Raw genomic sequence first — 13,152 nt, 5'->3', positions numbered from 1 at the left:
GTGCTGTCATTTCACTGAATGTAATATTGGATTTAAAATTTGTATGTGAGCAAAAGTGGAAGGGGAAACAAGAATTTTACCTTGAACACCAGAACATCTTATTTCATGACTAATAGAAACCCTTCAATAACAGCAGAAGTAATGTTCATCAGTAAAAGAGTTCATTGAAACACAGCCTTGGTTGTTTTTTCACAAGTACTTGGCTGTGCATTAAAAAACTAGACTCATTTAGCTGTAAAACAACCCCTTTGTTTTTGATTCTATAACAGCACTCTTTATTTTTTTAGCTTACTACACTCTTAAGCTTTATTTCATAGAGGGTATGGATGTTAGCTGTATGTATGTAAATATATATGTGAGTGTATACATTTTTGTTTTTACTAGTATGAAGTACTACTCTGTGTACAAGATCATGATGATCCAGCTATTGATGTGTGCAAAAAGCTCCTTGGCAAATACCCAAATGTTGATGCTAGACTGTTTATAGGTAAGCAGTGCAACTTGAAGGTGGGACTCTGACTTGTAAAATGATAGGTCTTCAGCTCCATATGGAATACTCTACATGGAGTTGAAGACTCCATATGTATACAGACTTAAATAAATAGTTGTCTTGTTCAGCCCATGTTGTTTCTGAAGTTTAATCACCAGTTTGCAGTAAAAAGTAAGTTTGTAGTCAGTCCGTGACAAAAGTCCAAGAAAACTTTAGAAGGAATGGTTTGGGTAACCCCCTGCAATTTTTCCTCCTAATTCCAAAACAACAGTTTAAATCCTGTCTTTGCACTGAACTGAATGTGCAGAAAGTGACTCAGAGTTGTGGCTGTATTTGAGCTTGAGGTCCTGCAACAATCCTTTTTACTCTGCTTAGGCTGTATGGCTCTTTCTTCACTTCGTATTTGAATTAGTGGAGGAAAGGGGTATTAGAACAAGGTAGTAAAATGTAATTGATTTTTTTTCTCTGATATAAAAAAAACAACTTTACCATGTCTGTCAGTTGGATGTAAAGGAGTGTGTCTCACTTTATTCTGCTCCTTTTTAATTTTTCTGCTGAAATTACTGTACAATACAATCTTCGTAATCGTAGTCTCAAAGAATAAGAGATGAATGATGTTTACCTTACAAGAATGTAGTAACAAGCTTTATAGTACTAATGTTCCTTTAATTACATTAATCTTGCTACCCTGCCATTTTAAGGAAGCATTTGAATATTTTTTCCTTTTATTTTTCCAATTATAAAATATAGAAGTGAAGATATACTTAAAATGTAGATATCTTGTATAAAAGTGGACTTTAAGAATTGGTGGGTAAAAATTTACGCTTCTTCAGTTCATATATTTAAATATTTTGGATATTGAATCTGAATTCCAAAAACTCCCCATGCGTTAATTTTGTATGATGTTTGTATTTTTTAGGTGGTAAGAAGGTTGGCATCAACCCCAAGATTAATAACTTAATGCCTGGCTATGAAGTTGCCAAATATGATCTCATATGGATTTGTGATAGTGGAATCAGAGGTAGGTGTATATGTGCTAACTGTTAAACTGTGCTTATTCACCATAAGCAAGCAGATTTTGGAGACTATTTTAACTGAGACTATAAGTAGAAATTAAAGTTAAAAGTCTGCAAAGAAATGTTTTTGTCAAATAAAAGATTAGCCTCTAATTAGAGGAGAAAATGCCTCTAAAAATATTATTTGGACTCTTTCCATTTTATTTTTTGTCTATCATAATAATTGTTAATCACTAATATTATTTTTAAGAAACCATTTTTATAAGATAGGATGCATCACAGCATATGTACTCTTGATACTGGTAATAAAATGAGAATTAGTGTCTCGCTGCAGTAGCCTGCTAATGACAGAGTTGCTCCATCAAGTGTCATTTTTTCATTTGTCACTTAGTAACACCAGACACACTGACAGATATGGCCAATCAAATGACTGAAAAAGTGGGCTTGGTCCATGGGCTTCCCTATGTTGCAGACAGACAGGGATTTGCTGCTACCCTTGAACAGGTGAGTGCAGTGTTGGGGGGGAATCTTGTTTTATTCTTTTTGCTTACAAAACCTTGCTGAGTGAAAGCTGTGTTGTGCCTCTTGTACTCTGTGAGTGAGGAAATGATTATTTTTAGCTGCAGTCACACTTCCAACTCAGGGTAACTAGGACAGCTTCTAAGTGCTCCAGAATTCCTCTGTGGTGCTCTGTCTGTTGATTCAATGTTTAAGTTTACAATATGAGCAGTAAAGATTACAAGATACATATTTTTGAGTTTATATTTAAAATTATTAAAAAACTGAAGAATTGAACTGATGAATCCTTTCTAGTGCTTAGTCAGAAGGACTAATTAATTCTATTTTGATATCTGAAAAAGCACACAAAAATGGTCATGACAAATCTAAGCTAAGTTTAGCTCACACAGTATCTTACTTCCAGCAGGATTTACAAACAGAGCCTTTATGGAAAGTAGAATAAAAGCAAGGCTTATATCCTATTTTCCTGTAATACTGCCTCAGTGTTCTGTAATTTTCATCTGAGAGACTACCTGAGCAGGAGCTAGACTCATATATTTACTAAACCTTAATATAATAGTATTCTAGTGAGAACAGATTTCTTAAATCAACGTTTCCATTTTTTTTTTTGAGTCCATATAAGTTTTTAAAACCTGTAATTTTCTATACCAGGAAGCTGCATAGATCTGTTTGTTACAGGATCTGTATCTGGTTTATTCTGACTCTTGTTCTGTAGTGCTATTTCATGTCTCATAATTGCATTGTGAAAGAGAAAGTGAAAGGTTGATTCCTATCCACCATCTTCATATTACTCATTCTGTTCTATTCTTCCCTCTCGTCTTTCTCAGTAAGTTCTCTTTGGTAGAATGAAGAGGTTGAGTTTGCTTTTTTGTTCCTTGTGTCTCAAGGCATGTAATCTAATAATTTTTTATTTGGAGCTGGCATGTATAAGATATTTTGGCCCCAAAGCTAACTGTATGGATGAAAGACAGAAATGTGAAAGATGAAAGTATGGTGAAATTCAGTACTCCATTATTGATCTAAATAAGGGATGGTTTTGTGCTGCTTTTTTTTTTCTTCCTTTTTTTTCCTTTTTTTTAATGATACAAAGTCTGATTTTTTTCTTACAAGAGAAAAGCAGAGGTCTATAGCACAGATTTCCTAGTGCTGCTACTTGTAAAAGCAAGAATTACAACTCCTGCTCCTATATTCCTGGAAGAGCTTTTTGCCTGCTGATCCTGTATACTGCAAGATAGGCATGCCTTTTCTTGAATGAGTTACTGTACCAGTGTGAAGGCAGTCTACACTAAATAATAATGAGAGGCACTAGCACTCATTCCCTCTGTTTTGTAGGTCATTCCTAGTCTTCATCTACTGAATCTTGTAAAAAGATTTTCTCACAATCTGAGTTTTTTCTTCATTGTTTTTGTTTGCAAATGTGCTAAGTAAACAAGTTTCCCATGCTTCTGTAGAGTCATATAGTAATTTTCTAAGAACATCTGTGCAGGAATGCAGTTAATTTTCACAGGAGGAAGGCCAAGAGCATGTCTGTCAGTTATCACCACATAATACATTAATCTTAGTGATTAGTTGGTTACTTAATGGATTTTTAATACATACATTTCCTGAGAAAAACCTCAGTAAATTAGAAATTAAATACAAAATGAAGTGCAGTAGTTCAATATGTGGATTTAAAACCTGGTTATAGATTTGCAAAAGTACAGGCAATATCACCAGTAGATTTCTCAGATCTGGTGATACACTAGGTTTTTTAAAGTAGTACTAAAGATCTTTCCAAATACATCATCATAATTGGTCACACCTAGTGTTTTTTGCCCTCCATATGTTTCCAGAGGAAAAAGTTGTCAGTGTAGTACTTACATACAGAGTTTTAAATGCCTTTTGTTCTTTTGACAGGTCTATTTTGGAACTTCACATCCAAGGTCATATATTTCAGCCAACTTAACTGGCTTTAAGTGCGTAACAGGAATGTCATGCTTGATGAGGAAGGATGTCTTGGACCAAGCTGGAGGACTGATAGCTTTTGCACAGTATATTGCAGAAGATTACTTTATGGCCAAAGCTATAGCTGACCGGTAAGATGACTCTGAAGTAAGCTTATTCCTTTAAGTGTAGTTTAAATCTTTCTTTTTGTTTGCTTTTTGGGTTTTTTTTAAACACATGGCACATACTGTAACTATAGGTGTTCACGTCAGCTTCACTTATATATAGCAAGCATGTTAATGACATGTGCTTTGTCCTATCAGTATAAGGCTTTTAGAAATAATTAAGGCATATCATTGTCAATTCTTCTAGAGAAAAGTTTCAGGACTTAGTTTAAGTTCGGAGTTTAAGTTCTTGTTTTAAGTTCTTAGTTTTTTTTCCAAAGAAGAGTCTTGTTGAAATACAGGGGTTTTTTTTTTTTGGTTTTTTTTTTTTTTTGTTTTGTTTTGTTTTGTTTTGTTTTGTTGTTTTGTTTTTTTTTTGCCTACACCCATTGTAATAATAGGGCACATATGCCAAAGAAACTTCTCAAGCCTAATAAAATTCTTCTGCTTGTTATCTAGTTGGTTTTTGCATCTCTTATTTACACATTTTTATTGTAACAAATTCCTTTTTCAGGGGCTGGAAATTTGCAATGGCCACGCAAGTTGCTATGCAAAACTCTGGTTCATATTCTATTTCTCAATTTCAGTCCAGAATGATCAGGTAAGATTTTGATCTTTACTTCCTCTCCCACCCATCCCTGCCCCCTTCTTCTGATGGGGACAACCTGATAATGAGAGGGAATACATTTTTCAAGCTAATTTGATCTGATGCCCAGTGTGCTAAAGTTCAGTGCACAGCTTGATGCATGCTTCTTTGTTAGTGCTGGGAGAGAGGTGCTGACTTTCCACAGAAGAATGACTGCTACAAGTGTTAAAAAAAATTAATACACCCCTGCCCTTAGTATCTTTAAAATGCTATCCATAGCATCTTTGAAGGGGAGGTTTTTTGCAGTATTTTGTTTGAAGGGGCTAATTAAATTTGATAAGCGTTTTAGAAAATACCATGATGGCTCATTTAGTGAGGCAGGGGAGGAGGAGGTAATGAATAATGCAAAGTCAAAACTGATTTGTTTTTCTTTTCTAGGTGGGCCAAATTACGAATTAATATGTTGCCTGCCACAATAATTTGTGAGCCAATCTCAGAGTGCTTTGTTGCCAGTCTAGTTATTGGATGGGCAGCCCATCATGTGTTTAGATGGGATATAATGGTATTTTTCATGTGTCACTGCTTGGCATGGTTTATATTTGACTACATTCAACTAAAAGGTGTTCAGGTATGTAACTTTTTTTTCCAGGAGGTTACTAAAATTACTCATTGCCATTGGTTTCAGCAAAAAGCTAAGCTTAATTACAACCATAAATAATTCTATTGACATGCAGGAAATAACAGATCCAATCCTGTTACTCGTCAGTCTTCTAGGTTCAGTTACAGTATCATGAAAAGGAAGAAGTAGTTTTGGTTGTCATTTTGTATTCTACAAAATTCTGGACTTACCTCTGACTATGCTCTGAAAATTTGTCTGTGACGTTAATTAATTTTCATATTCCAAATCTGCTCTGCATGGGCATATGCAGAAATTTTAAGCTCATTTGATAGTACAAGAGCAGAAGCTTTGTGGGATTTCATTTTTGGGGAGGGGGGGTATTATTTTATTTTATTTTATTTTAGTTGTCACTTTGTCTTATATTTGTTGAGGTGTATGTGGACTCATACATACATTTTTCACTTCATTTTGTTAATAATGGGCAAGGAGAGCCTTGCAAGGAGAATCTGTTACCTACTTCCAAGGCCTCATAAAACTTTTAACATAGAAAGGTGCCACAAATGTGAACAGTATTTGTTCTTCTAATGTTGTAGAAAACACTTAATATGGGTAATTGTATCTTGAACAAGAAAATATTTTTGGGTTTTAATGAAGGGTGCTATTGATACATAAATCTGCCTAATAAGCTTTATAAAACATTTTTAAAAGGTTTTAAGTTACTTTAAAATTTCTCTTGAATTATCAGTATGATTAAATACCTTGCTTTTTATTATTTCTAGGGTGGTGCTCTGTGTTTTTCAAAACTTGATTATGCAGTAGCTTGGTTCATCAGAGAATCCATGACAATTTATATTTTCCTATCTGCTTTGTGGGACCCCACCATTAGCTGGAGGACGGGGCGCTACAGATTACGTTGTGGAGGCACTGCAGAAGAAATTATTGATGTATAGCCACACATTTGTAGCTGTGAATGTCAAAAAGTGAAGGGGGAATGAAAAGTATTATAAGTTGTTTATATACTTCCAAGAAGATCTACCTTCAGTAGTTTTATTACTTGTATGTTTGATATCTGTTCTTCAATTTATTTTTGCATGGCACTTGCATCTGTGAAAATACATATGTAGTCTTGGCCAAATGGTACCTTCCTTCTATGTACAAATAAAAATAGGGAGAATCGGTCCTGACATCTGCTTTCTATTTAAATGCTCTGCAGTAGACTTTTTTTAAAAAAATATCCTCTGGGATATGAACAGCTTCTTACTCCTTGGTATGCTAGGCTAGCGAATCTAGGGTTCACATAGCTATTTTCCTGCTGGATTGCACAAGGCTGTACCTAGTAAAATCAAAGAGGTACAGCTGATTTTTGTTTTATCCCACTAAATTGAGCCAGTAATGGGACCTTGGGAAAGAAGCTCTGAAATGTTTTATGCCTACCTCTTGTAGTTGCTGCAGAACAATATGAATAGAAAGACTTAACTGCTTTGCAAAAACAAACTAAAGTAAACCTGTAGTCTTGTGTTTATATGTATATAGGAAATATTTTAATCATTGCAGTAACCAAAAGTGGACTGAGTTTGATAAGAATGAGTTGGAAGGATTACTGGTCAGGCACGTATTATGGGCATCTTTTGGCCAAGTCAGATCTGGTTCTGTCTCTTGAACCTCGTTAAGCACTGTGCTGTAACTAGCCAAGGTGATCCCCTCAGTACTTCCATCCTTTTTTAAGGGGTGTTTGTTTTTCCCTGTGAGTGAATGCTTTCGTGGTGGGGGGTGGGGGAGGGTATTGGGGGTGTGTGCGGGACAGTAGGGAGCAGAAATACATTTCAAAAACATTTCACACATGAGCTATTTTCTTACACAATGTCTTAAGAATGTAATTTCATGATGCAGGTATTTAATATCTTTGTAAAGTGAACATACATACCTATACTAGTCATAATTAAGTATTCAATTGCAGTAGATATTGTGAATATATTAAAGGGCCGGGTGAGTTTGCTGTTACTGATTAAAACTGTAGTCTTAATTTAGATATCAAACTAAGTTTACTCTTGGCTGTTTGCCTGTTAGTCTAGCCTTTAAATTGGACTTCTGTATTCCAGTGGTATGACTAAAAGGACTAGATTATAATGCATGCCATGGTTTTCCTCTCTCTGTTCTCTGTAATTTGGTTTTCAACCTCATTGTGATATTTCCTAATTTGTGGTGAACTGGACTTGTTTTCTTTGAACACTTTTTAATTAAAAAAAAATAGCAAAGCTAGAGAAGACTGTTGCATAAGCCTTTTGTTTTCATAATTGTATTTGTGCTGCTTTACTTTTCTTCATATGGAATAACATATTGTCACCATAAACGTGAACTGCTAATAACAAGGTCATGTCAACAAAGCAGCTTTAAAAGTTGGATGATGATGTGTAGCATATTAGCAATAATGACATGTATTTATTTATAAAAAATGGATTTTTACCTTACTGAGCCAATCCCCTACCCATCATATGCTACACAAGTGTAATGCATAGGTATTTGTTGTAAAACATACTCTGGGCCAAGATGCTTCATCCACCTTAATATCTCTTTTGCCTTATGGTAACATTGAACTTTTTTAATGGGCATTTCTGTATGAACAAAGGCTTGTGATGCATGCTTCATTCTTTTCATGTGAATCAGGAAGAAGCACTTTTCCTGAGGAAAGATTTACACTGAAACCTAGTCTAGTTGTGACCCACAAAAACATTCTTTTTTTAATATTGTTTTTGACATAGTTGAATTTTACTGACAATGTTTGTATCTTTGTTTCATGAAGTTTGATGCCATTCATTGCACTGCTGAAGTGAAGCTTAGCTTGCTACTTAGCTTTATGCTGATTTCTATGCAGGCAATGGAACAGAACCAAAAAAAAAAAGGCTGAACAGACTTCCGTTTAAAAAACTTGGTGGGGATAATTGTTTAACAGGTGCTTTGGTATTAGTAGAGCCAACTTTGGCTGTGAAAAATAAAGCTTCACTTAAGCAAATGGTTTCATTTGGGTATTGTTTGGTTGATGATGAAATGGAAACCAACAGTGTCAAATGTTGTAGACAATGCTGCAACAGAACTTTTAAAAGTTAAAAACAGTTTATGTAAAAGTTATGTTGATTTACAGCTGTGTAGAATACACCTTGTTTATTTTAAATAATTGTATTGTTTTTTCCTTTATTTAAAAATAAATTTTGAATACAATCTATTTGGAGTACTTTTTTTTCTTTCTTCAATGATGCTGTTATGTGACAGATTTAAGTGCTTATGGCAGTTTTGTTAGATTATATTTCTAAATAATCTTCATAGCAGTAAAGGGATGTGCCTTTAAATTTTTTTTTACAACTACACCATCTCTTTTGGATTTTATATTTGACTGAAATTGACTCAAATGTGCTAAACTGATTTTGAGTTACTCTTAATTTTTCAGAGTGGCTTCAGTGCACAAAAATTTTACAAGTGAACAGCATAGTTCCATATCTACTGTACAAGTGAGCATAGTTCCATATCTATTGTAACTAGCTTGGATTCAGATTTTAGAGACTTTTGCCACAAAACATATTCCGCGTGAGAAATAATGTTGATCCTTTGCTTTCAGGTGCACTAACTCAAAAGCACTCTGAACTTGCCCTGCCATCTAACTTGGCTGTTTTTTGTCTCTTCCCTACCATTTATGAAGATCATGTGAAACTTAGTAAGAGACTGTGTTTATGAAAGGGTTGTTGGAATCCTGCATGCATGGTGTAAACAAACACCGCTGGAATTACTTGAAAACTATTTATAGAAACTTAAATGCTCCCAAGTGTATTTTGTGCTCAGTACGTTTGCAGCCACACAGCGCAATACTTAAATCCTCTTCCCTCAGTCATTTCACTACTTTCCTGCCTACTGCTAAAATAATGTTGTTGTTTTATTCTGTACTTTCAGCTGAAGTCTTTCTCCCTTGAATTCCTTTTGCCACTCTCCTGTTTCCTGCTGAATGCTGGCTACCTACATTTCCTCTCAAGTCTGTTTTGACAGCTGGAAAAGCTTGTCTCTAACCACCTGTTTTCACAAATCACTTCTGGAAGCTGTTACATTCATCTTAAAACCTTTTAAGCCTCACACCTAATTTCTGATCATCTAATTTTAGGGTGAGTTTGAGCTCCAGCTGTTCTTCCAACTTGTTCCCCAACAGCACTGATAATGATGATAGCTGTTGACACTGGGGAAGACTTAAATTTAATATAGCAGATAAAATTTTAATAGTGTTTTAATAGTTATACAAAAAGATTTCTGCTTTTATAGTGTCTATGCTTGCATAAATAATACTTAGAAGAGAGAATAGCACTGTATGGAATGGCAATAATTTCAAATTTACTCCATCTTTTGGGTCTGAGAATGTGTTAGTTTTGAACTAATGATCAGATTATTCTAAATGGTTTACTACTTTGATATTCAGAGTGAATGCACAGGTTTAAATAAGGTTTTTTCTTATCTCCTAAACTAAAATCTGTGTCATAGGCAGTACTTAGTGTTATAATGCAGTTATCTGGGCAGATGAGAACTTCCCTCCACAAAGTCATCTCTGCTTTTATGTTGGCTTTGGAGAATATATGAAAGATTCTTATGTTAGTGTTGTAAAACTGCACTGTAATTGAAATCAGGGTCCTGGGATGTGCTTTTAACAAAAAAAAAATCATAAAACCAACCCGAAACACAACAAACAAACAAGAAACCCCCACCAAACAAACAAAACCAAACCAAAAACCACCACAACCAAGGAAACCAGCAACCACAGAACCAAACGGTGCTGACTTTGTGCATCCTGCTGATTCTGAGCCTTTAGAGTTGGACTGCTTAAAAGGTTGTTATCTGTTCTGCACTGCACAAACCAATTTCAATTGCCAGCTATGCCACAATTGAGAATAAGTGATAATTCTTATGGTTAAATTCACCACATTCTGCTTTTGTTTATTTGGCAGGTCTCTAAATGTTTCTTTGTAGCAGTTTCTAAGGACAGGTGGCTGTGTTTTCAGTTTTAAGTCCTACCTGTAATCAGTGTCCAGTTTCCCTACAAATCCAACATTAAATGTAAGCCTACCAGCCAGTCTTGTGGATCCTAAGGCTTTGCTGATGTTCAGCTGTAACCTTGCAAGGCTGTGACCTTGCAAAGGTTTCCTTTTCAATGGCAGATCTGGGTTAGTGTCCTGCAAAAGTTCTATGCTGGAGCCCTGCATGGTCCATCTGAAGGGACAAGTGTCAAACAACCCTTTTAAGTGGAAGATGTTTGTGCTGCCCATCTTTACGTTTAGCTGAGGTTAAAATAACTAGCCATCTTAATTCTGTAACCTAAGAGACTGCAAAAAGTGAAGTATTTTAAATGCTTTTCAACACAGCATTTGGAATGCTTTATTTCTTGAATTCTCATCAGATCAAGAGTGGACTGCTGTTTATATGTGGTTTGTGTTTCTGGGGAGAATAGGATTCTTCTTGATCTGAATCAGACCTAATGATTTTTGCTAAATTGTTGGTGTGACTGCAGATGCTCCATTAGGAAATGCAGACCAGGGAGCCCTGCGCTAGAAGTTTATGGATTGCAGCTTCTTTCTGTCTCATCCCTCCACACATTCCCCCAACACTTTTTTTCCCCAGTTTCAGACAGGAAGGAAGGGCCTCAGCCAAAAGCCCATGTGCCAGCTGGAATTAACAGCCATTTTATATGTACAGCCAGTTTGTGGGTGAATGGGAAAGGTCAGGCTCATGTCCCTGTGCAGGAAGCCAGTAAATTCACAGGGAGCACAAAGCAGGAGCTGTCAAAAGAAATCTCTTCACTGGGCTTTCACATGAAGTGAATTATTATTCTTGACTTTGTCTTTTCATCCTCTGGGCCTCTGTCAAACTTAGATCTGCTCACAGGGTGGAAGTGAGCTCAAGCCAATTTAAAGCTCTGCTAGCCCTCCCCCTGCCTTTACTGTATGATGAATAGCTTTTCTTCTTTCAAGGCTTGCCTGATGCCTGGAAGAGCGTATTTTTACATGTTGAACAGTAACTTATTTTTGGTGGCAATAACTTTGCCTTTTCTCTGATACCAAAACGCTGGAAGAGGTGATGAGATAAACACAGGCCTGTAGAGTACACATGTAAAATGCAGTAACACATTCAAAAGTGACTCCCTAACCCTAGAGAAATGAGAAAATAGAAACTATGAAGCCTTTGGAGGAATCTGTACGTACAATTTTTGTTTTTCTATTGCATGTACACACTACATACATAAAGGTATAGGTGCATGCATTTTTATGTATGAACTTTTATATATAGATATGTACTAATGCCAGAATAAAACCTTGTAAGAAGCCTTGAATTTGACAAACCTATTCTTTCTGCAAGTGGACCATACAGATAAATTAATGATTTGCTAGCTTACAAAGTTAAATAAATCATGAGCCACTGGGTCTAGTATCCAGTGGCTCATGATTCCATTTCACGTCTCAGTAAGCAGACAGAGGAAAGCCCAAAACCTGGCATTTTCTTCCTGGACTTTTTACTTATAAGCTTGAACAATGTTTTATCCATCTAGGTTTTGCATCTTCTACTAAGAATTCAGAAACTCTGCTTCCTTAGCTGGCAGCACCCCACATCTGAGCAAGACAAGGCACATACTTTTGTCACTTGCCTCCTTTCTGTTCAGTTTCATTGGCTTCTGCTCCTCCCTTTTTGGGGCAACTGTTGTTCCTGAGGGTCTTTATAAAAGAGTTTTCCCAAGGAGAGAAACATGGGAAGGAGAAATAACAGCAATGAGAGGTGAATGCAGTGTTAAATTTGCTTGTGACTAATGCTCCAGAATGAAGTATGGGCAAATCTGGCCACCTTTGCAACATACTAGGTAACAAGGAAGAATAAAAGAGGTGAATATTTAGAAAGATTCTTTAAATTTTAAGAGTCCTCGCTCAGAGAAAGGCTGGAGACCTCTGAGATATTCCAGAAGGCTAGACATCTAGGATAAGCCTGTTTCCATGGATTTTAGGAGGCTTTCAGCATGATTTGTTTAAGGGTTATGTTGTATGGCTGGAAAAGAAGGAAAGCATTTCTGCAGGGATTGCAGCTCACTCTGCAAGACGTGGGAACTTACGCCTGTTGTCTCTGGTTTACAAACCTCTCCAAGGCTGCTTTATTTTGGCTTCCCATGTCTCTAGGCATTCAGCTTGCCCTCCTGCAGATGATTGGCAGGGAGGATAGGGACAACTTGTCACTGTTGGGCCATTGGCTGAGCAGGGAGGGAGCTCCAGCTGGAGCAGGCAGGTTTGGACTTTCCCCTTATTTGGGAATAACTGCAGCCACAGACTTTATTTGAGATGAAAATGTTAACTCTGTGATATGGTGGTGCCTGTACCATGAAGGATCTCTGCTGATGCCGTGGGACCAGGGTGTCTAAAACAGACAGTGTGTCTAGTAGAGAGGAGGCAGATGTTGGAAGGAGTGTAGCTCTGTGAGTTCCACACTGGTGGTATGAACTAGGAACCCTCTCACTAGAACTTAAAATCTCAGGCTTAAAATTTTGGTGTGTTTCAGGCATCCTCCTGCAGAGATAAGTGCACGTGATCGTGAAGCATATCTTGTCTGTATGCAGACTGACACAAACAATGATCTCATCACAGTGCGTCAGCAATGCGCTAGCTCTGCTAGGAGTCAACAGTCATATTTGGCATTCATATTTTTATGTGTGTACATAAAAACAATCTTTCTGCAGCCAGAATATAACTGCATAATATTTTCGTGCTTTGCCTGTCAAACAGATTGCTTTTGTATGCAACAGGTGATGACTAAAGAGATTATTTCATTTA

At 36.4% G+C, this 13,152-nt stretch overlaps 1 protein-coding gene across 1 annotated transcript in view; it reads left to right on the top strand.

Moving 5' to 3' along the window:
- Positions 1-8,537, top strand: part of UGCG (UDP-glucose ceramide glucosyltransferase) — a 36,274-nt gene extending 27,737 nt beyond the window's left edge. Inside the window, exons 3-9 of the mRNA XM_059873600.1 lie at positions 385-487; positions 1,410-1,511; positions 1,898-2,010; positions 3,922-4,100; positions 4,627-4,713; positions 5,137-5,326; positions 6,097-8,537. Coding sequence (XP_059729583.1) covers positions 385-487; positions 1,410-1,511; positions 1,898-2,010; positions 3,922-4,100; positions 4,627-4,713; positions 5,137-5,326; positions 6,097-6,267 — 945 coding nt within the window. The 3' untranslated portion in view covers positions 6,268-8,537. The remainder of the gene's footprint in view (positions 1-384; positions 488-1,409; positions 1,512-1,897; positions 2,011-3,921; positions 4,101-4,626; positions 4,714-5,136; positions 5,327-6,096) is intronic.
- The last annotated feature ends 4,615 nt before the right edge of the window (positions 8,538-13,152 follow it).

The sequence above is a fragment of the Haemorhous mexicanus genome, chromosome Z (assembly GCF_027477595.1).
Source record: "Haemorhous mexicanus isolate bHaeMex1 chromosome Z, bHaeMex1.pri, whole genome shotgun sequence".
NCBI classification, from domain to species: domain Eukaryota; kingdom Metazoa; phylum Chordata; class Aves; order Passeriformes; family Fringillidae; genus Haemorhous; species Haemorhous mexicanus.
Note: the sequence above shows the minus strand (reverse complement) of the source record. Positions and strands in the feature narration are given on the sequence as shown.